The following is a 24,619-nucleotide window of genomic DNA, read 5'->3' as shown; positions in this document are numbered from 1 at the left end:
GTAAGAACTCACTTAGTGATTTTTCTGCACTGTATCAACTTCTGTCTTTGGACTGTGTGCTTCTCAGGGTGGGAACCCCATTAATCTCTGGCATATTTATCCCATCACATAGTAATTTCCTCCTCACATAGTATAAGCAATAGCAATAGTCAAAAACAGAGGAAAGTCACAACTATGACTCAGCCTTACATAGCAACGGGGAACAAAGTGAGTGCTCTGTAAATTCTCATACATCCTATGTACAAAACCTCAGAATAGTCCCATTATAAAACCATGAAGGCAGAGGAACTCACCTGGATTTCCTCTTGCAATAGACCAGTAGATTATCGAATAGAAAGAACATTCTCTCCTGGATATTTCCTGCTGAGATTTTTAACAAAGTTCCTTGGAGCAAGAGCTGTGTGCAGATATCTGTCAGATTTGACCCCTGAAACAGAAAAGAGATCTTGTTTACTCTTCACTTTTTTTGTGTGCACACAATGAAACATTCTTACTAAAATGCTGTTATTTTATCTGCATGTCATTAAACTGCAAAATGATTGATGCATTCATGAAGAGGAAGTCTTCGATTTCTTATTGCAGCTAAACACATCGTGCCTTTCTGGGTTATAAATGTTTTGGAATCTTCATATACCATGATAAATCTCCCCTAGCTCCAAGAGATTTTTCCTTAAAGCAGCCATATTGTGAATCTCCCAAGACCATTAATCTTCCCTTTTCACCGCAAGCTATCACTGAAAGTATGACAACTGTTGGCTTTAAAAAAGCGTTATAGAAGAACAGTGGTGCTTCCCTAGCTCTGATAGTCATGTAAGTCACTAGTAACCATCTCTCTGGAAAATCATAGTGGTATTTCTCTCTGACTCTTTTGTTAGAAGTATTTGCAGCTGCTCTCCTTACTGGAGTTCTAAAGAGTAGATGCAAGTTAGAAACATAGCCATGAAAATCACAGATTGGGTCCCAGACACTGTGCTAGCTGCCATGTGCAAATTATTATGTGCGTTCAACAGACATAGAGATAACTGAGCTTAATGCTCAAGACATTTAAGTGTATGAGGATCCCCAAAAGCTCAAAGCAACCAAAGCTGATCACTAAGCTATTAATTCCCCAAATGGTTATTATGATTATTTCTAGTGAAAGCTATCTCTAAGTCTTTGAAATATGTTAGGGCCAATGGATTTGAAAAACTGTCCTGGTTGGTTGGTTTGTTTGGCTAAACCACAGTCACTAGTGCAAAGTTCTTTGGCCTAATATTACTTCAAAGGTTCCTACTGAAAAAGGTCTATTTTCAAAAAAATACACAGACACACAAGAAACATTTACACCCTGTTCTGGAACATTTACATTTATTTTTTATTTGGAAGGAAGAATGACCTAGAGTAACACCATGGGTTCTGTACACGGTCTGCATGTAATGAAGTAAATTAGATAATATGATCTTTGTCTTGAGTCTTACTGGAAAACAGAACTGACTATAGATTGCACGATATCCATTATCAACAAACTGCTCGACTTGCAAAAGCCCATTAAGTCTATATTCACAAATACCCAAAAAGATTTGTAAAACGCAGTTCATCCCGCTTAACTGAAAACATCTCTTTGAGCAGGCATGAAATTTACCTCCATCTAGAAAGTCATCCCAGAAGGATTTGTTAGTGTTCTTAGACACTGCATGAATGAAATTTTTTCAGGTCAAGCCTGCTACCATTAAGCTGAATTAAATCAGCTTTTCCAAATGCAATGCAGTGGCTGTAAAAGTGTGAATGAAGATTTAATTACATTGTTTTCTAAATTAAACCATGGCAGCTGTGCTGTCACTTGCTTTTCACTAACATGGAAGAAGCTATACTTTAAAGGCTGCCAAGAATGGACACCAATGTCCAGATGTATCTGTATTCCCTTAGATTCAATCGCATATGAACTAGCTAGATGCAGTGCTTCCACCTGTTGCTCTGATATGCTTTGATTTCCTTAATCCATCTGTAGAAATAATTAACATGTGTCCAGAAATAAGTGCTTGTTATTTTGAAAATGACCTGCTGACCATAACTACCTCCAAGATAAATAACAGCATGTCAGAATTATAACCCCAAAGGCATGAATGCAAATAGAAGCAGAAAACATCCAAATGTACAATATAAAAGCATGCTCCCCACATGGAACAATTATCTGGCCTATTTTGTGCAGGAAATAAAAGCAAAGGCTGCAACAGTCACTTTTCAAAATCTAAGAATCTTTATTTTTCTGTCAGACCCTTCATGATGGTATCTGAATAATGGTGCTGTATTTCCTGTTGATGTATTTCCTGTTAACCTACCTACTTCTCATTTACACCCATTTGAGAGATTTTTCAATAGTAATAAACAGAGCAGGAAGATTTATTTGATGTTTCCTGAGACAAGACAGGATTTCTCACTCTTCTAAGTGGGACCAAGCTTCAGGCAAAAAGAAAACAAAACATCATCGCTGGTTAGAATTGCAAATTGCAGTCAATTATGAAGTGACTGATCTGCCTAAGTGTTAACACATCTTACAGCTCTTTCTGTTCTGTGATGGGGGTTTTGTTTCCCTAAACATTTCAGATCGGAGAATGTGTGTATTCTTCATTATTCAGTGAAAATAACACAAGGAAGAGCTCACCCCACAGAATAATCAATATTCAATTAATGAAAACAGTATATTAACTTTGCTAAACAATCAGAAACGTTCTACACAAAAGCTGGCCTTCTTGAGTACTCTACTTTCTTTCCCCTGTTTATAAAGTAATACTTCTTTTCACAGAAGGATTATCCAAAATCAGACTGACCTGCCTGAAACTATTCCATAATATACACCTACGAGGATTCTGTGCATTCTAGAAGAACGAATCTGAGCAGAGTTCATTGAGATGAACAAACCTCTGATCAACCTGCAGGCTTTCAGATGCTTCCCAGATTTGGCCTACTTTAGTGTGACCTACCATCATGTCTCCAAAAGTCTTATAGGATGATACCAGTTTATGCTCAGTTTTGATATTGAGACAGAGTTGTGTTAGAAGGAGAAAGAGATTGGTGAAGAAAAAGAGTAGAACTGAGAAAAATTACCTAAAAAAAATAGCAACTGTTCTTAGTGAAACTCCAGATGACCCTCAAGAGCAAGAAGATGAGACATTGCAGAGGCAAAATCATTTTATATCATTCCTTACATTAGAAATATTGAGGGTAGCACTGAGGGCAAAAGGATGAAGATCGTACCAAGGATCCATCCCAGTGGAACAATTTAAAGAAATAATCATTACAGAACCCAATGAAACCTTGCTGATACAGTTAAACAGAAACACTAGAGAAAGTGAAGCCTGTTCCAAATTAAAGAAAAAAGTTACTCTAAGTTGGGCTGCTTGCACACACCCCAGAGCCAGGCTATATCTCATACAGTCATAAAAGACATGGTTATAAGAAAGCTGATGCTCACTACTTTTTGACAGTTTAGATGTCTTGTATTAAAGCTGTTGGAAACCACAGGCCTTATCAGATTAGTACATATGATGCATGAACACACAAACAGGGCTTGAATGTTTCAGAATCTATAACCATAATAATGGATAAAAGAGATTCACTGTTTCCTAGTAGAGTTTTCCAGCAGATAAAATCTGAACATGAAAGTTGCCTTATACACTTTCTCTTACAGACAGTTCTGTGTCTTGTATCCCTCCATTACTAAGTTTAAAGTGCTTTTAATTCATCATTTGCAAAATTCCACAGGATAGGAGTTAGGAACCCTTCTCATTCAGAATATTTTATGAAACACATCTGAAAGAACTACATCCAGCTATTTAGAAACAACTCTTTGCTCAAGAGTCATAATTTACAAGAACATAGTACTGTGGAAACCCAAAAATAGAAAACTGTCAATCCATTTCAATTTGTTTAATGTGCACATAGAAAAAAAAAATGATACGTTTAGCATTAGTCTGCATTTGTAAATCTGGTTTTCCTCCTTTTAACAAGCTACTATGAAACTCAGAAAATTTCCACAGTTTACCGGGAATGAAAAACACTTGTCCCTTTTTGAGCTTTTGGGTTGAGTAATATAGGTGACTATCTTTCAAAACAGCACATATAAACAAATCAGAAAGTGTTTTCAGACCCAGACTGTTGCTGTGAATTTGTAAGCCTCCCTTCATCCACTGTCCCCAAATTGCATTAACTTTGATACTACTTCATTTATTACATCATGCACAATTTAGGAGTCGTGCTTCAAGCCCTGGAGTTCAAACATGCCTCTTGCCTAGACGACCCATGAGTTGCATTGAATTTGAAATGGTTCTGACTGCTTCTAAAAGTCCTCCTGTATAGAACATTGTATGACTTTTTTGTTTGCTGAGCTTGCTATCCAAAAAATACACAGCTGGATATCTGGGTTGCTCTCATGTCTTTAGCTAGATGCCAAGAACATCCTTTGGGGAGAAAATGAGCAAGGTTTAAAACATACACGAAAGACAGAAAAAACAACCCAAAAAAGAGTCGTGGAGAGCACCCAAGAGTCCAAACATGAGGAAGTTTACATGACCTCTAAAAAGATGTCCTCAGCTGGCAATGATCAGTCTCGACATTTTAAATGTCAGTCTTACTAAAAGCTGACGCCAGTCTCCCTGTGAGACCATTTAACACCATTGACTCCCTGTGGTGCATCCCCCAGAGGCTTCCAACTCCACCATTTCAAGGGCCTCAATTAAAATCATCACAAGACAAGCTGCCAATTCTTTTGTGCACCGTCCCAACTTAGCAGTATTTCTCCTGGGTGGCTCTTTTTCCATATTTCCTCTTTCCCCAGGCTTCACATCTCAGTTCTCTCCCTCTCACTTTTCTCTCTTTCATACTTAAGTGCCTCTACCCATACAGATCCACTCATTGAGAAACACTTCAGTAGAAACACATCCATGAGAAACTTAACTGGAGAAATCACAAACATAATAGTTACTTTCTAATCTAACTTTATTTTTTATACAGGAAATCTGCATGATGCCAACTTTCAAAGCTCACTCAAAAACTAAAGGCTTGTAGGAATAGAGAGAGAAGTTTGTGCTATTTAGATCACTCCTGATTTTACTTCCGGATTTGTCCTTCAAACAAAACCTGCCCATCTGAAATTTCAGTCCTCCCCAACTCTAACAACTTTACCTCTTTTAAGATTCCCATCTTCTGCTACAATTTAGCAGCAGCCCACACACTCAAAAATAAACACTGAATTCTAAACCTGTCAGAGTGATACCACCCACACCTTCAAGCACATTTACACATCAGAAATCCCTGTACACAGTATGCGTCACCAAACTTCAGCCCACTGCATTGTGCAATGAATTGTCTCCAGGGAGCTTGCTAGTCCTGCATCATACCTCCCATCCTTCAATGTGGGACTGCAACTGTTCGAGAGCTTCCAGTTTCTCCATCTGTCTCTTGGTCTCGTTGATATTTGTGCAGACTGTTTTCATAGCCTGCAGTGCATTCTGGACAGCTGGGTGATCAGGATGCTTAGAGGGAGTCCTCTTAGCCAATTCCTTGCAAACAACAACAACAAAAAGATTAGATGTAGCTTGTGGAAAGGCCAAACACAGCATTAAAGTACAATCCTGTAGGAAAATGCCAGAAGAATTTCAGATTTAATGGGTTTTGTGGACAGCGTTCTCTGCTCCTCACACCTGCAAGGCTGCTACTATATATGAATGCTGCTAAATAAATGAAGAATCACCATGTTAATTACATTAAATTAAAATTACATCAGACTAAAAGAACTCAAGCCAAATATGTTTTGCTGTGTCACATTCGTTTCTGGTATGATCAAGACAGGCACATGGCAAGTGGTGAGGGCTCCCCAAAAGGCAAACATATCACAGTGACATGTGCCTTGACTGGAGTGAGTAATGTAGAAAACAACTTGTCTGCAAAGCATTTCCTAAGAGTCTGCTTCACTTGTTTCAATGCACAACATCCCATAAACACTGACCACTGAAGAACAACAATGGGAAAACTTGAGACCTACCAACATCTACCAGATTGGCAAAGGGGCAACCAATGTCAACACATAATTAATCATTTTTTTAGACCAATGCTATTTTATAGTCAGCCACAAAGGGATAGAAATACATTAAAGAAACCTTAGCTAAGCCTGGTAATTTCCTCTTGATACATAATATGGTGCTTAAGACCCACATTTTCAGATTGCCTGAAATATTTCTCCCGTAATGTTTTGCTTCAACATAGTATTTGGTTGTTTTAAAGTCGTGTGAGTAAATGGTAAACTGCTGCTGAACTGCATCATTTTGCATGAGAGAGGAGAACGTTTGAAATGTAGCCAGAGATCCTGCACAGCAGTGTGATCTGGACAGAGCTAAACTGCTGCAGTCCATAGCTCTCACCAGTATGGGCAAAGACAACCGGATTGCTCCAGCTGGTGATCATTCAGGATGAGAGATTACAATCCCCAAGTGCTTGTCGTAGCCTTCAATGAGGTCTATTTTGTAGTCCTGTTTGTCTTTGGCTTCTCCACATCAACATGCTAACCTAAGCCACTGACTCTTCTCCAGGCTAATTTCTGCCGTGCTGACATTAAAGATCTTTGTGCCTTCTGTCTTTCTCGACACTGACATACTCAGATTTCAGGTGATCCTCAGTACTACAGGGGCTTGCTTCCCTTGGGTTGGTAGCACAGCATGAAATGCAAGCATTGTTCATAAACTGGTTTCTGTTCACACAACCTCTAGCTCAAGTTAACTGGTACTTCTAGGGTCTAGTTCCAGGGCCTGCCAGTGAAGGGATGGGGGTTGAAACTCAGCTTCTCCTGAAGCCTGCTAACCCAAACACTCCATAAATCAAGAAGCTTTCTCTATTCTATGGTTGGTTCATACATAAGCTCTATGAAGTTCTTCAGACAGAAGTCACTTTAGGTGCGTGACTAGTTTGTCATGTGCTACCTCTGATAACTAGCAGGTATATCTACAGAATAAGTAGTAAGAGTGTGAGGTGCTCAAACAACAGCAAAAGTGGAGGGCATATTTTAAAGGAGGAAGCTAGTGCTAAAGTACAGGTTGTTCCAGCCTCTTTCACAGACAGTCTCGGTACTTCCTCAGACTGACTGGAACAAGACTTGGTTTGCTAGTGCTCATGAATTACCTTGACACCCAGTGTTACAGGACTGCAAAATATGATCTTTATTCTCAATTTTGCAGGACCTTTTAAACTAGCATCTGAATCTTGAGACTAATTTATGTGATTACTGAGACTCTTCTAGATAACAGAAGAGGCAAATATAGCAATGGGAAGTATTCTCATGAGCACACAGTCAGATCCTGGAGATGGAAAGGTCCAAATGAATTGGAGAGTATATATATATATGTTTGTCCAATAAGATTGGGCTATTCAATTCTTTGCATTGATTAGGCATTTGATAACATATTCACAGCTGCAATTTCTCCTACCTCATAATTATGAATGGTGATTGACAGTGCCTGTTGTCAGAGAAATGATGGAGGAGATGGGCTATGTGCTGACAACTGGGAATCCCATCAGGAAAAGGAATTAATGCTCTCGCATGATTTACAGAGTAACACATGCACAAGAGAGCTGCCTGCTACAACTGCCAGTCATTATCACTAACATAATTCCCCATGGAAGTGGAAGTTACCCATATCCCACTTTTGTTCAGAGTAAGTTGAGGCAAATTAAATGTTTAAAAAATAACAATGGCAAAGAAGTAGGTGAGAGATGTTGTTCCACTTGGTGACAGTAGCTTCTGCTTCCAAAACAAAGTGCAGAATTTTTGCTACATGACAAGTGTTAACCACTCTCCTTTAGAAACATATGTAAATATTAGCACTGTCTAAACATACTTTTTTGAAGTATCACCAAGACACAGAGGAAGAGTTCTTCATTCACAGAAGACCACAGCTGCAATAAAGAGACAAGAAACCATCTTCTGCTACAACAAAAATTGCATCTACACCTGTGTAATATGAACTTAAGGTTTGCTTGTAGGCAAAGGAAGGCAGTCTGTGGCACACTATTTTGCTGTCTTGAACAGTACAGGAGTCTGCAACTTTAATGCCCCACACACCTGCAGCTACATTATCTTCCAAATCTGCAGGACATCTCTCAGCTACTCCTGTTCCACCCGGTGCCTAAAAGCAGGGAGGGAAGACACAGGAAGGAACAAGTGCCTACTTTCTGAACCCCAAGCTTTTTTTTTTTTTTCCTCCAGTGGCTGCGAATGTGAGGAGAAGGAAGTTCTTTGAGATTCAATCCTTTTCTTTTCCATTCCCAATCCACCCCCTACCCTCCATCTTCTGACTTCAGAAGATTCTTTATGTATCCAAAGGAGATTTTGAAGAAGGGAGGACAGAAAGCAACACATTCCCCACTCCTGCTAGCTACCTGCTGTGCTGAACAAGAGTAGGAGAGGGGGCTGGATAAGGCAGGGAGGGCACTAGCTAGGGTACTTAGTTTTCACAACTGCAGTAGTTGACAGTCAGAGAGTCACTGGGGCAGTGACTTGCTTGCCCCCATCCCTGCTTAGTATTAAGCACCAGAGGAAGAGCCCTGCTGCTCTGACACTCGCATCCCCTATAAGAACACTGCCCAGCACTTCTGAAATACAGCCAGGGAGCTCTGGGTATTTATTTATTAGAGTGGCAGATTTATGATGTGTAAACTACAAGAGCATTTGCCAACACTTAGAAAGGCAGCTGAGAGAGAGACCAGATGGCAAACCTTGGGTATGACTGACCTGTCCTCCAGATAGCTCATATATAATGCTGTCTGGAACGACTGTCTCATATATTGCAACTTATGCACTACAAGGCCTAGAACATGAGGTTGCTGGCACTTACAGAAAACTATTCCTTGCAAAGAGTGTCTTTAACTAATTCATAAAATAGCGACTTTCCAGCTACAGACTTGTTAATCCTTCACACTAACCAGCAGTTGAAAACAGAAAAGCTGGTATTTTTCAGTCTCTCATCTTAGGCATTATCTTCCAACTTCTCACTTTCCCTCAGAGAAAGAGAAAAAAAAGAAAAGTTGCAAAAATATTCTGTATTAAAAAAAAAATCTTTAATGAACTAAGATAGAAATAAAAACTGCCTGCTCCTGACACAGCATTTCCCTTTTTTTTCACTGCTTCATAGCTGCCAAGTTTCAGGTTAGGACACTCATAGCCCCTTCATGCAGAACCCCAATGATTTTACAGAGGGAGTGATAACAAGGAACCATGTGGGACAGCATTAAATGCTTTGCACAAGTCCAGATAGATGAAGTCAGTTGTTCTTACTTTTTCAACCAACACTGTAATTGTAAAAGGCCACCAAATTTGTAAGGCATGATTTGCCCTTAATGAAGCCATATTGGCTGTCCTCAGTCACCTTGCTGTTTTCTATGTGCCTTAGCATAGCTCCCAGGGAGGTTCTAGTCCAGGATCTCACCAGGCACAGACGTGAGAATGACCGGCCTGCAGTTCCCTCTGGTCTTCCTTTCTTCCTTTTAAAAAATGGGGTTACATTTCCCTTTTCCATTCAGTAGGAACTTCACCAAACTGCCACAAATTCTCAAGTATAAATAGATATTGGCTCAGCAACTTCACCTATCAGTTCCCTCAGGACCCTCGGATGCATCTCATCAGGTCCCGTTGACTTATGCACCTTCATGTTCCTTAGATGGCCTCAAATCTGCTCTTCCCAGTGGGCATTCTGCCTTCAGTGGATAGGGCAGTATGGTTAAAGCACTTGCAACAAATTGGACTTTGAAACAGAATCAAAAAAGTCTATTTGGAAGCTACAATTTTCAACTAATTCTTGATAGAAAGTATGAATTAACACTGGCAAAGCTCTTGCATTTGGATTCTAAAAGATTATTTGGCTTCTTGATTCCATCTGAATTGTCTAGCAATCGGGAAGTAACTATACAGGAAAGGCAGTGCTAGAGATTTGAATGCTATCTTACTTCCTATTAACTGTATCCTCCCTCCCCCAAAAAAGAGAACTCTTCATAGAAATGCCAATCTTCAATTATGCAATGTAGTAAAAGGATTTCCAACTAAAGTATTTCAGTATCAGACACAGCTTTAAATAGCATATGGCTAAAATACTTCCAAATAGAATAGAATTTAAATGTAAGAAGTAATCACAAAAAGACAACACATCAGCTGTTCATGCATTTGTTACCTACTAATTGTGCTTGGCACACACAGAAAACCAAACAGAACAACAACAACAACAACAAAACTATGAGGAGAGAACTCAGCAACAAGAACGTTGCAGAGGAAGATGCAAAGAGGTTGCAGGAGGGGTGATGAGCAAACAATGCATGCAGGCAGAGGAAACTAGAGGTTTTCCAAATGTAAACACAATTTTAATATTTCCTAGCAGAAAGGATGTCATTCTGCTTAACTGATCTTTTTAAAGAAAAGGAGTCTGTCATCCTTTCCCATATCCTGTGTTGCTACCCAGAAAGTGATTATGTGCTTACAACTCAACTGAACATGTTTTGCAGTTTAAATATCTAAGTCCCTGCATTTTAAAAATTCCTTCTTCCTATATTCATACTGTTGTCACCCACACATGGCTTTAACACTAATTCTGTGCAGTGACTGTTAATGTCGAGCAAATCACTGCTTGCCAGGCTGTGTTGCTTTGCACTACAAGCAGCGCATGCATAAAACACGGTTTCTGGGATGCATCCGTTAGTTATTTTAGTGAACATCTCAGGATTACAGAGATAAAAAAGACACCATATTTTTTATCAATTCAAAGAGACGTGGTAATAAATGGTTCAATTCCAAACTGTGCTTAAAAAAAAAGGAAAAAATGCTCAGAAAAAGACACGTTCCTTTGTGTTTCAAGGATTTTTGTATTTGTATTTTCAGTTTTTAACATTTGCATGTATTTAAAAATCTATTTTCCACTTAAACTAACCAGAAAATAGATGCTACACCAGGCTCTGCATCTGCCAATCACAGTATTTTTTTTTTTATCCTGCATACATTTAAAATGTATAACTTCTGTAGCTGTTTCTGCAAGGTAAAAAATCAGGCAATGGTAAATCAGTAAAACTGATGACATTAGATGTACCATCAAATCTGCAATATATGCCAAATTAAAGCACAACAAAACCATGTTTTATATATATTAGCAGTTATTTGAGATGATATATAAGAAGTGTCGAAGACAGAAATATGATTTATAAATTGGCAGTGTTCCTTACAGCTCTGTAGGGTATATATAACTTTTAATGTTGTAATGTTATGCTACATGGACTTGGATTTCAACCAAGCAGTATAATGAATCTCAGTGAACATCACTCTTCTGAACAGGGGGTGCAAAACCTGAGAGTTTAAACATATTCAAATTATGGCTAACTAGATTTTCTTCCTTAAATGTTGCTGAGAGGAATGGAGAAGATGGAGAGGGGGGATAGCAAGGTCCTTCATCCACCACCGGCTTCCTGTTTTTCCCTTTCACATCCCAGGCACCACACTTGTTGCAGTCTGTGTATGCCTCACTGTTGGGCTCTCCCTTTTGAGAAGGCTCTGGGCTGGATGCTCAGCTTTCTGCCTCCAGATTTTCTTTCTCTCCTAGGGCTAGTGAGTCTTCCATCACATGAAGCAATACATAATTACTGCCCTAAATCTTCCAAGGAGTCGTTATATTTTTAAAGGATCAGAGGTAGAATGTGCATTTCTGGCTGGAGATCTAGCAGCTCCTTAAGAGAACAGACATCAAATAAGAAACAGCCCCTGTGACAGCACTGGGCTATCAGAGCCCATGGGGGGCAGTTATCATGTGCTGTGCATTTTTTGCGTGTTGGGAAGAAGAAGGAGACAGAAATGACTGCATCCAATCCCCACCCCCAATGGTGTGATTAACTCATGATCGCTGCTCCCTTAGGGTTTTCCTCTTGCTGACATAAATGCTCTTTATTAAGGGGAAAAAGGCTATTTTTGTTCAGAGATTGGTTTACACAACAGCTGCTTCTACAACTAAGAAGCATAGTTAATGCTAATTAATATAGAGTCACAATTATTATCAGTGAGACAGAGTTGCCTTAATCCAAAACATTCTGATAGAAATATTTATTCAGCAAACTTTCCAGCGTCCACATCCATGCTGGGGTTGTAAGTCACTCAGTCTATGCTCTCAAGTTCTGTACACCTGTTTGCCTTTGCTTCTTTTCTTCTTACCAAACCATAATGTCCATCACAGCAAGCATAGTTCTACTTTGTTTAAGCCTGCTCAAAGCCTCTTTCTCACTTTTAAGGAAAATTTCTGGCAAAGCTCTTCAGTAACAGACAAGTATTCAGAATACCTATGTACCCAAATGGACTTTAAATCCCCTGCTGAACTGTGACAGCAAAGAAAAGAGGTGGAAGGTTAGTTACTGTTAGGGAGGGTTTAGACTGGGGATCAAAGTAATTTACTGACCAATGAGTTTGTGCTAATTCTCTCCTGTGCTTTGTGAAGCACATAAAAACTGTGCTGGGGACAAAAATGTTAACATCACTGCTGCTCTATTAGCACAGAGATGGTGAAACAGCATGGCAAGGTCTGAGTCCCATGTTTCAAACCACACATAAGGCTTGCAAAAGCTTCATCAGAGTATAATAATATGTAAGTTTCCCAGTTACAGGATGCCATACTTTACACTGGAAATAACTGATAATATTTGCTTAAAGTGTACCTGTACACGAAAATATTCCAGTATGCTATTCCTAATTAACTGAAATGGACTCTGTGTGAGAAGCTATTATTCTGGAAGAACAATGCTTACATATAGTATTAATGAAAAGTAGTTATCCTATTTAAATGTGCTTTATTATTCAGGCTGGCTTTCAAACACTGGCGAGTTTGAGCTACAGCGCTCGTATTATCTTTATCAAATCTAACTGCTTAGCTATACTAATTAAACTATAACAAGGTCATATCAAAGTCATCAGAAGATCTGGATGTTCACAAACTCCTATTAAAAAGAAAGTAAAATAGGAAAGTGGGTGTTGATGATTTTTCTAATCAGGTGGAATACAGTGCATGTGTTTGCTCTGGGAATTAGATAAAATAAGATAAAATTCCCACGAATACAGAACAGCTATTTCTGTAGCAATAACTGCAGTTCAGGAGCAAAGGGAGAGCAAACACTTAATTTGAAGGTTGTGTTGTTTTTTAAATCTATTTTACTTTTTTCTTGGAGAGCTGCATTTTCCTCACCAGCACTACCAGAAATCAGTTTTCTCTTCACTCAGCCTTTTTTTTCTTCCACATCTGAAACATTTGCGCCCGCTCTGGCGATTTTGTACTAGCAACTACCAGGCAAACTTTCAACAGGACACAACTTGCTAACCATGAATGTATGGTGAAACAAAGCACATTCTTCTGTTCTTTGTTTTTTCTTGGTGTTTTTAAATCATAAGAGGAGTCTGCATTCCATTGGATGGACTGAACTGCTAAACTGTGTGCATGTAGTTTACATCCATCTCTCAGTAGGATATCTCAGTAGTTACATCCACAAGACACGGCGCATGAACGTGTACTGTAAGATTTTAAGATGAGTGTCTGCTGCACACACAAAATGATTCCACCTGTAGGAAGGACTCCAATTTTTTTCTGTGAAAGCTCCAAGGTGATGGAAAGAAATGATTTAAATATTCCTCAGATGAATTTGGACTTCTATTAAAGGAAAAACATCAGTATTGAGCTAACCAGCCTGGACCTTTGAAAGTCCTTATTCAGTCTGAACTTACAGACACAGTACTGCAGTAATTTTACATGACATACACTTGATTCATAGGTCCAGCCTATGCCCAAGAGAACCGGATCATTACAGAATCATTATTTTCCTCTGTGATTAAGGAAGGAACCATTCTGTTGAGATGAGAAATTGCTGCTTCTTATATTTATTAAGAATTACTTGTATTTTATTAAATATAACATTACTCTGAGAATATGAGACTGAACATCACTGAAGATTTCTGGCTTTTAGCCATTAAGTAGCTACTAGATCACTGGTGATGCAGGCTTTCCTAGAAACTGATTTCTCCTTTTACTTCTCCCCACTAGGTGCATGATCCAGCCCTGACCTGAAGGAATGAGGTAAGTTGGCTCTTTTTATGTCTTTGGTTCTTTAACTCCTACAGTACACCAGCTAGCAAGGGGGCCAATTAGTGCAAATTGCAGGAGTCATTTCTGCAATAACACCTGTCCAGTAGAAGCTTATCTGAGACACCAAATGGTTTTCAAACAAGCCACAAAACAGCTGTCAGATGATGAAGAATTTTGATAATTACTGACCTGAGTACACTCAAACTAGAGACCTAGTGATGAAAGATGTGTCCGGTTTCCAATCCCTAAGAGCCATGGAGTTCCTTAGAATACTAATAAAATTCCATTTAACCACAGCTTTTCAGGAAGGGGCTAAAATAGCACTCAGGTCTTCATAAATATCAGAAGAAATCTGAAGTCAGCTGATGAGTACCTTAACCTATCTGGTCTACCCACGCCATTACAAGATTTAACAGTGTCATCAGCCAGTTTTTGACTGTATCCATAAGAAAAAGCCATTTTCTGTAAACAGGATTGAACCTTTAAAAGCACAAGTCAGGACGGTAGCAGTGACAGGAAATCAAGGGTTAAAAAGTTGCAAAAATCACTCCAAGAGAAAAACAACTAGCCAAAGACATTCTTTCTTGGTTTACCTTAAGCAGAAGTGGATATTTGCAAATTCTCTGAATTGGAGTCAGTAGATAACCTTCCAGTGGAATGTCTGTAGTCTTTCTGCCTCCCAAAAGCATGCAACTCTATAATCAAAAAAGGAAGTTAATGTTAACTCAGGCAACACTTTCACATGCTCTTTGACATTATTTGCTGTTTCTATAATACACATTATGGTCACGATGAACTTCACCATTCCTAAGATAAAAGAAACGGGACGTCACTCTCCACTGAAATGCAGCCATCAAGCTAAGCTGCAAAATTCTCCACGAGTCAGCAGAAAAAAACAAAAAACCTGCTGTGGATACCAGTGGCTGCAAAGAAAGGTCTCTTCCCACTGAGATGTTATACAGCTTATGGCTCAAAAAAATATAACAATACAATGACAGTCAGCAAATCTAGAATGCATCATTACCTTAAAGAATCCAACCTACCCCACAATCAAAACAGTTGTTTGTCTCCATTCACTATGCAAAGTTTGCACACATCTTCCAGAACACTCAAAGGATAAAATAAAGCATATAAATAAAGAATCACATAATTAACTCTAGTACAGTCTCTATGTCTGAAGGAAATCAAATGCAGCTCTGAAACAAATGAGTCATCAGCATCTCATCCACCAATTCTCTGGCAAAACATTATGTCTAAACCCAGCTGGGCAAACAGTAGGGGTGCACTGGCAGGCTAAACAGCACAAATGTAGCCTTGAAGCAGTTGTAGTACATAATACTGCAGAAGAAGTTTGGGGTTATGCAGGCAAGGCTGCTGTGTAGGAAGGAGAACACTGATGCAAGAAGCAATGACACATGGAAAACAGATTTCTGTAATTCTGGTGCTCATAGTAATAATAATAATAATAATAATAATAATAATAATAATAATAATAATAAATCTGCTATGTTTCAACCTTAGCTCTTTGTCTGGAAATCAGAAGACATCACAAAGAAGTTGAAGGGCATTTCTCCACCCAGGACAATGACTGCTCTTCCAGCGTTGCTTTAACATATTAAGGAAGATAACAGTATAAACCCTTGATAATACTGGACCAATACACCAAACAAAACAGAAGTCCGAACAGATTTTAGGTTGAAAAACAGGTGAAGCAACTGATGAACTCTTGCAATACTCACACAATGAATTCTGAAAGATTTGGAAGGGCATTCTGTAAGAATCATTTCACAGATAAGTTTGTGCACACCACCTCAAAACAAGAGATGCTTATTTTCTTAATCAAATGAAAATTCATCTCTCAGGACTGATATGAAAGGAAAATGTAAGAATTGAGTACGGTATAGAAGAAAAACAACAGCCCTTTACTCATCCCCTTATTTCTTCACAGTAATCCATAATATGTGTGATAAATAATCACTGATGAACTCTAAGGTTTTTATATATTTCCCTAAAGATGCTGGCATTGTCCACTGCTAAAGGTAGGCACTGGACTCAGATCAACTTCAAATCTATTTGAGATAAGCTACTTTCCTATGTTCAGCCATTAATCTGGATAACTTTACTCCAATAACCACCCAGGGCAAATCTGCCGTGTTAGCAGAGGATGAAGTTTAAATCCATTTCAGCCAAGATGTGCTTTTGTTGGGGGCATCACTGATAACACTTTCCCCTTTGAAGTGTGTGCAGTGGCTCAGATACACTCTGAAATACAGTGGGTTTGTGGCTGTAGTTCAATAATTCTCTTCTTCAAGAACTGTTCATAGACATCTGACATAACTCTCATTATTTCTAAGTGGTATTTTTACAGACAGTTGTCTGTAAAATAACTCTTCCCCAGGGCTATTCTAGATCTGTGGCATTGGCTACCAGCTCACAATGCTCCCTGTCCAATTTTCCAAGTCTCGGGTGATTCAGTCCTTCCCGTCTCTCCTTTCAGCCCTCCCTCTAGCTCTGGACTCAAAAATGCCCTTTAACACTTACTGATTTTTCAAACACATTCCCACATTCTGTATTTCAGCAGCTGCAAGGGGGCAATCGGGCCAAATCCATCCTCACAAGCAAAGCTTTGTATTTTAATGCAGCTCTCTGCATGGTGGCATTATAGCGTTGGCTTTAGGAGGCAGTGGAGAGAAGAGTGAAGGCCTGGAAGAAATTACAACAGCCACAACAAAGCAAAGATTTGAGCATAGCCTCTCCTTCCATAGTTACTGTTATTTTAAAAATCCTTTGGATTCAGGTGCTGCTGCAAAGCCACAGCAGACAGTGCGACATCTTTCATGTGCCTCATAATTAGTTTGCCAGCTGCTGCCGGCAACACAGACAGGAGCTTGTTGCCAATCCAGCTGAAATGCAGAGAACACTCTGGATGTTGGGAAGGATGGTATTTATATCCACTTTCATTGCTTGTCTTTCTCTTTAAGTTTCTCTCAACAGAAATACCCAGAGTAGATCATGAGCAGGAATTGCTCATTTGGTGACTTGAACTAATGCTTTAACAGGGTTTATTGAAACTCAGATGTGATAAAGAAATTCTGAGTACCCAGCAGCGTGTGTGTTCCTGCTCCCCCCTCCAAGGTCTATATTTTGTGGCTAGAAGAATGCTCTGGCCCTGCTTGTGACAGGCATTTATGCAGAAGTTTTCTTCTACTGTACTGTATTAGGAAAGAGCATGCCTTTGGCAGAATGGAAAAAAGCAGAGCAGAATACAGAACAGAATCAGTCCATTGCAAAACAACAGCCTTTCTTTCACTTCACAGCATTTACTAAGACACAGAACTAGGGTGCTGACTGGTCCCTCACCTATTGTCCATCCCCAGCCCAAATGCCTTCCATTCATAGCAAGGAAAATAACACCTAAAATCAAGGAGAATTGAGGGGAGGCTGTAAGGAGAAACACCTACCCCTCTAACCTGGATTAAAAAAAAAAAACAAAAAAGCTACCTACTGGTTGTTTCTCTTTGCAGTCTAGCTCTTAAGAAGGCTGTATGCCACACTTCCTCCCAGCACATGCTAATATTTCATGGGTTGGATGAGGAGTTGGGCCGTTTTTAATACAAGAAACAATTATGCCACCAAAATAGTTCATCCAGCCTATGTTTCTTGCCCACAAGTGGCCTCATGGGGAAAAGGATGTCAGAAGGAGGCCACATGTTTCTGGTGGGTCTGCAGATGGTGAATTGATCAGAGAATTGAGCAGGGAACCAGTCTCAGCCCTGCTGATAAATTATTGCATTACTCCTTTCACAATCTTTGCTCAATTTTTCTTTTATTTTTGCTGATGTTGTTTTTCATTCTTAATGTTTTTTAAAATACTTCTCTGTATCCACTGAAATTACTCATACCATAGCTGTGCTTAGTTGGTACTTGAATTCACCAATTATTTCAATATCCATCCTTCTCAAGTGCTTCGTAGCTGGAATGAATCATGTCTGCAAAATGTTTGGCATTCTTCAGATACTAAAGAAGCATTATGAGTACAGTACAAAGTCATACCATTAAGTGGAGAGTGCTAGAGAAGGTGCTTACCAGGAGGAATGCTCTCACTGTTGGGATCTTGTTCAATTCCATCAGCAGTCTGAGCGCTTTCTCATGGTTGCTACAGTACTCCTCATACACAAAGAACTTGTCTTTCTGCAAGAAAAAGCATTAACCTATTGACTTGGAGAAAACTAGACTGTCTGTATTGCCACAGTCTGATCCTAAATTCTTTACACAGAGGAATGTGCACTCTGCTTTAGAGTGCTAGAGTTGCATTTCACATGATATGTACAATATCTCCACATGCAAATAATTTATAGAAGTGTTCCCCTAATTCCTAAGTTATTTTTGTGAATTAGCATCAGTTTTCTGACCACAGACCTCCTCTGTACTTTTCCTTTCAATGCATCACTGAAATAATACATCCTTTGCTGAAAGAATGGATTTTGCTATCTCAGGGACTTTCATGTGCCAGGATATTCCATACAAGCAGACAGAAGCAAAGTAAAGCCAGAAGCAAGGGAAACATAAATGGAACTGACATATCTGAACTATGCTGATTACTACCACAGGAAGAAGAAACAAACAAAGGTGGCTGGAAAAAAACAAGCACTGGAAGAAGCAACCAGCTGGAAATCCCCAGTCTTACAGGGCTGCCCACAACATGTCTCCTGAATGGAAGCATTTTGATGAATAAACACAAAATGACCAATATAATAAAGAAATGCAAGGAGGAGAAAGGTAGCTTCCTAACAAGATGGAGGTACTTACAGTGAGCCATGTCACAGCCACCACCAGTTTATGAGAAGAATCTGATGCTTTCGTTAGATGCTCCAGGGCTAGATGTACATGCTCAGAGACTGAAAATTGCTTCTTTTTTAAATTTTATTTTATTAATTTTTATTTATTTTTACTAGTAATTTATTGAAAAAGTTTTCTCTCCCTATACATCCAAAAGAAGAATTAAGAATAAAAAGATGCATGGCCAAACACAGCAACAATGGTACAAAGTGAATAAAACAACCATCAAACGGACACAAAGAGCTGGAATGCAGATGTTCAAGACATCCTTCATCTACAGCTGCTCATATTAGTAATGGAGTTTAGTACTGGAAGCTGGAAAGAAACAAAAGATCCTGACCACCAGATACAGGAACGGCATGGCTGAGTCAACAGCACAATAGAAAAGAAACAATTGAGAGACATGGGATTACTTTTTTTTATCCCTAAATTGTAGAGCTGCAGAGTGACAAGACAGATTTATAAGTTTCTCCTACACTTCCTCCTCTCACCTCCCCTCATCTTCCTAGATGCACACAAGCAGCCTGCTTGAGACTAAAAATAGTAACCATTAAGACAAGAGCATCCGCTGCATCAGTGCACACAAAATGTCATTGCTCAGGTTTCTGACTGCAGCTCTGAGTGCCAGAAGTTTGGGGAGGATATATTTAGATCATGACAGAATTCCTTTCTAAACTCAAGACAGTACAATAATTATGCACACACCAGAGTGCTTTCATCAAGTCTTTTCCAGCTGCCCCTCATGCATGAGACCCACAAATATGACAACTATGTTTTAAATTACTCAGTGTCTGAAGTGTTTAATTTCCTCTCTGGGTGACAATCAGTCCTGGACTCCCCATCTCCTGGTGAGGAAATTATCAGTTACATAATTACAGATGATAGCCCAGGAATTTGGAACCTGCAGTTACACTGTATGAAAGTGTAATTATGGTCAGAAAAATGACCCCATAAATATGGCACATTCTTACTCAGCAAATCTGCTGGATACACAGATAGACCTTCTGAATTGGTGGCAAAAATAAGTCCATACTGTTCTTAGTTAATTTAAGAAGTCTAAACCAATAGTTTATTCTCCATATGTTATTTTGGATCTAGTAGTACAACCCACAAATTAGTGTAAATTTGAAAACAGTTTTTGGACAGAAGTTTCACGAAAGACACGCTGGGTAAACTGCAGACGTTCTATCTGGATGTATTCTTAATGAGCCATGACATTTTCTTCTTTGAAAGCAGGCTAAAAACTATTTCGTCAATATGAAAAACCTAAATAAAAAATAAGATTTCATTCTGAACGAAACAAGATTCCTGATGACTTAAATAGTAAAAGCATTCAGGCAGCATTGTTCCCAAAAATAAGATGAAAACGCATTTCACTCTAATAAGCTTATGGCTACTAAGTTGCCAATGCTCTACCAATACAGCAACAACAGAAATCAGGTATCAGTCAGCCCTCTGCCCTTCTGCTCTGCAGACAGTCTTTTGTTTTCATGACCTGCACAAGAAAGCCTATGTTGATGAGGTGTAATTATCCAAGGTTTAGTATGTCTTTGACATTGAAGATATGTTCTACACATTCCATTTTTCAAGCAGCAGATTTTATTTTCAATTGAAGTGTGTTCTTTCCTGTCTGTGATGGTCCACATACTGTCTGTTATTGAACTACAACTCCTTAAGAAATTCCAATACATCAGAATTAACTTCTTACAATCACCTGATCAAGTGGAGTATGCTAGGACAAACAATGTCTGTCTTCCAGAACAAAACAATCTTTCACAGCTGTATATCAGAGCAAGCACATTTCATCATCCGCTAAAAGAGTTCCAGAAGTCGATGTGTTGCTCTTTTGGAGCCCTTGCAATGTTGGCTTGTTTATTTCAAGCGTTAGCCAAGATCTGGATCCTGCCACGTTGAACACCCAGGGGAAAAGATGTCCTAGCATAAATGTAAATGGATCAACTGTGATCCTGTAGGGCTACTCCAACTAAAAGTGTTGAAGAAGTTAGAAGAAATTTAGGATGCATAGATCTCACAGACAGGATTCAAAAACTGAATCTGGAAGTTTGCTCTGAACCACATTTGCTGCTGGCATTTCCAGCTGGAATCTCACTATGAAAGGCTGTACCGTGACACGACAAATCCCACATCCCTCACTCCCAAATACCTACAGTGAGGCTAGTCTTCTGAAAGGCAGGCATAATCTGTACACCAGGACATGTCATTCCTTCCTCTCTTCATAACCTACTGCTGATTCTTCCCTGCTCAAGACATGAAGTGCCACAGTGCTTCCAACGCTATCCTTATACTTTATGGTTACTTCACTCATTATGGATGAGACCAGCTTCTTCCATGTATTACGAAATGAAAGTTGTCTGACATCCTCCTGAATAAGCTGTAGGTTTTCTTCCTTATGGGATTATGTACATCATATTTGCAATGCACTTCACAGACTGCAGTGTAAACTGATCTCAGTCAAACAGTCTCTATCAGAAGATCAGTTCTCACCAGCAGTCATCTCTGTGCATTATAGTTTCATAATTTCTGCTTCGTTGCAAGTCTGAGAAGCAGAGAACATTCATTCACTTAATTACTAAATTTGTCAGTTATAAATGCTGTGCTCACATACAAGAAAACATTGTCAATGACTACATATAGCAGGTTGAGTTCAGCTAAATGACAGGGCATTAATACTTCCGGTTAGTTGGTGTCACTCTGAAACACAGTAGCCATTTAGACAGCATTGCTCAGGAGACATCCCATGTTGATACCATTGCTAACAAGTACTGTGTTAGCATAGGACATCTTGGTAGGCAGTGATTCTACTGAGTATCCAAGTCTTTAATTGAGTGCATCACTATGTCCTTCAGCATCTGACAGTCACTCCTCATAGAGAACACAATTTATGAGCACTGTCTCAATACATTTTACTGTCTCTACATATGCTACTATTTTAAGTGTCACAGCATAAATAAAATCAATAGTTGGTAAAGATCTATGAGCAAAGAATGGCTGCATAATTGCTGACCACTCAAACCTGATGAACTGTGGAAGCACGAATTATGATTAGAAAAGTATAATAGAACATATTTTAATAGGAAGTTGGCCTGTGGCTTAATGCAGTTAATAAAAATTTGAAGGAATATCTATTATATATAGATGCATTCTAATTTCTTCAGACATCCCAAGAGGGCAGCTGCATACAAAAAAATCTGCAGCTTTGAATTATATACATGTAAATCAGATAACTTTGCATTTAGATGAGTTCATCTCATGACTAGGTATATGTAATAATTGATCTTGCATATACAATCAGTGTGCTCTATGCTTATATTAGTTTGCAATATAAGAAACAAATTATAATGAGAGAAGCAGTGCTTCTCTGATTTCCATGATTTTCTCATTTCCCATTCCACCATTTCTTGTTCCCTGTTATAGGTCTGTGCCTTCCTGGGTCACCTTACAGCACCAACCTGGTACTGAATCATGTTGGCACACTTCATCATATTATGAATATATAGGAGAACAAATAATACAACTTTCAGAGTCAGATGACACAAAAAGAATCCATCAAAATGTTTTCAACAACCACAACTACTTTTTCTTCTGTACTTGTGGCATGCTTATCTAGCATTGAGTCTAAAACCCCAATTTTTTGTAGTTCTGAGCTACATAATTCAGGTATTTATTTACTCCATGGTAAAAAGGTTGTATTTGGTAACTTGCACTGTATTACATGAAGTGCAAGTTAAGCTATCTCACGTTACATTTCATTTACTGAAGGATAAATGTATGCACAGACACTACTGTAAATGCAGTAATATCTTTTGTGGGTTTCCTTTATTTTAAAATACAAATAACATTATTCACTTATTTGAAATTGTGCTGCTTTTCAGAAATATTTGGAACGAAAGCAGACAAATTCTCAGCAATTGTGTGATCAGTTGAATGAAGAAAAAAAGGAAAAAATATTCAATGGGAAAAGGAAGGGTTTCTAAAAATACCTTGTTGTTTAGCTGAATTTGAGGTGGTTTCCATTGTTCTAACCTCATTCACAAGTTTTTTTCCCACCCTACCTTCAAGTTTTATTCAAGACACACATTGTCACAGTATTGCTACAAACCTTAGAGATTAGAGATAGTTAAGGGGCATGGGAGCTTAAGACAGGAAACTGCATTTTCAGATAGTGTTAAGTCATTGTACTTACAAATTTTAAGAAAACATTTCCCAGTTCATGCTGAGACTGAGGTTCTGGTTGTAAACAAAATTCCAGGGCAGCCAGGAACTCCTTGTGAACACCAAGAATGTCTTCAATGTTAGAAAATAGGATCTGAAACACATAAAGTCCAGTGTCAACGATTAACAAAACCCTCTTAGGCACACTGAAGTACTAGCACCAAAATACTATGGTTCTAGACTTAGTCATGAAAGGACCTAAAGCGCAGATGATAACTGCTATCTTTCCTATAGAGATCTTTATTGCTTACTGAAGTACCTACTCTAAATGAAGGTTATCTTTCCAAGCACCTGAGCATGATGAATGTAAACAACCTCCTTTAAGTCTAGAGAAGGTCTCCTATGAGACTGAACACGTGAAAGAAATCACAAAGACCAAACTGATTTGGCAGGAACATGAAATTATCACTCAGAAGATGTACCTGTAAACCACATCTCTGCCATGGTGTTTACAGTGTAAAGTATTTCCAAACTGAAAGAGCATAATCTTAGCGTTCCCTTCCACCAACCTCTGTGACTGTAAAAGGCATTTGTAACATGATACAGGCCCTCAATTTTAATGTGTACTAAAAGGAAATTGCACAATCTCACAGCTAAATGATCCCTAGGAATTTAACATACATGTGCTAAGGAAAATAAACTTCCAGGTCCTGATGCAATGTGATGCAGCCATCAGTATTGACAGCCACGGGAGGAATGCTTGAACAAGCAGACCAAAGCCTGGAGACTGCAGTGACATACACACTGTGAACAGCATTGTCCATCTCTTTGCTTTAGCTGTGCCAGTTGCAAAGAGATTTGCAGTGTATTCAAACCAGCTTTCATATTAGGAGCAGCCTCCCAGGGCTGGCATAGAGCATATGTGTCACTGCTACAAATCCCAAAGAATGCAGCCTGACAGAGCAGCCTTCAGCTTCCTGCTATTTGGTGGGCGATCTTCTGACACTTCCCAAAGCACCTTACAGTAAAACCAAACTTTTTCAACTTTATGCAGTGGACTTTATGCACCAGATGAGACACTGATTCAGCCTGGTGGATGGTGATGCAGCAGTAATTACAAAATTCTGTAGATTAAATCTAATCCTTAAAGGAGGAATGAAACCAAACTCAGTTTAAGAACAATTTATCTCTGATTTTCTAGGAGTGGAAGACTGAGTAAGGAATTAAAGACCCTTCTATGCATGTACCCAGATACAACTCTCTACCTCGTGTTATTCAAAGATGGAAAGAAGATTTTTCTTCAAACCCCTGCAAGCTGGCTGCATATGCAAAGCACAGCACATGGCACCTTTCTTGTCTTTGCTCACCTCTCACACCAGTATATGGCAATCCTCACTACCCATGTGCATACTTGTGCCTCATTGCTTTTCCTGGCTCTGAATAAACTGAAGACTCCAACACACTCTACTTGCACTAATGGGTTCTGAACC

At 39.0% G+C, this 24,619-nt stretch overlaps 1 protein-coding gene across 1 annotated transcript in view; it reads right to left on the bottom strand.

The window, feature by feature from the left end:
• Window positions 1-24,619, bottom strand: part of PREX1 (phosphatidylinositol-3,4,5-trisphosphate dependent Rac exchange factor 1) — a 146,518-nt gene that overhangs the window by 54,029 nt on the left and 67,870 nt on the right. Inside the window, exons 3-7 of the mRNA XM_042883619.1 lie at window positions 23,161-23,283; window positions 18,204-18,308; window positions 14,711-14,812; window positions 5,376-5,537; window positions 294-427 (exon numbers count right to left, since the gene is read on the bottom strand). Of these exons, the coding sequence (XP_042739553.1) occupies window positions 294-427; window positions 5,376-5,537; window positions 14,711-14,812; window positions 18,204-18,308; window positions 23,161-23,283 (626 nt within the window). The remainder of the gene's footprint in view (window positions 1-293; window positions 428-5,375; window positions 5,538-14,710; window positions 14,813-18,203; window positions 18,309-23,160; window positions 23,284-24,619) is intronic.

This window comes from Lagopus leucura, unplaced genomic scaffold (assembly GCF_019238085.1).
Source record: "Lagopus leucura isolate 7727_CA_CO unplaced genomic scaffold, USGS_WTPT01 Super-Scaffold_100039, whole genome shotgun sequence".
NCBI lineage: Eukaryota > Metazoa > Chordata > Aves > Galliformes > Phasianidae > Lagopus > Lagopus leucura.
Note: the sequence above shows the minus strand (reverse complement) of the source record. Positions and strands in the feature narration are given on the sequence as shown.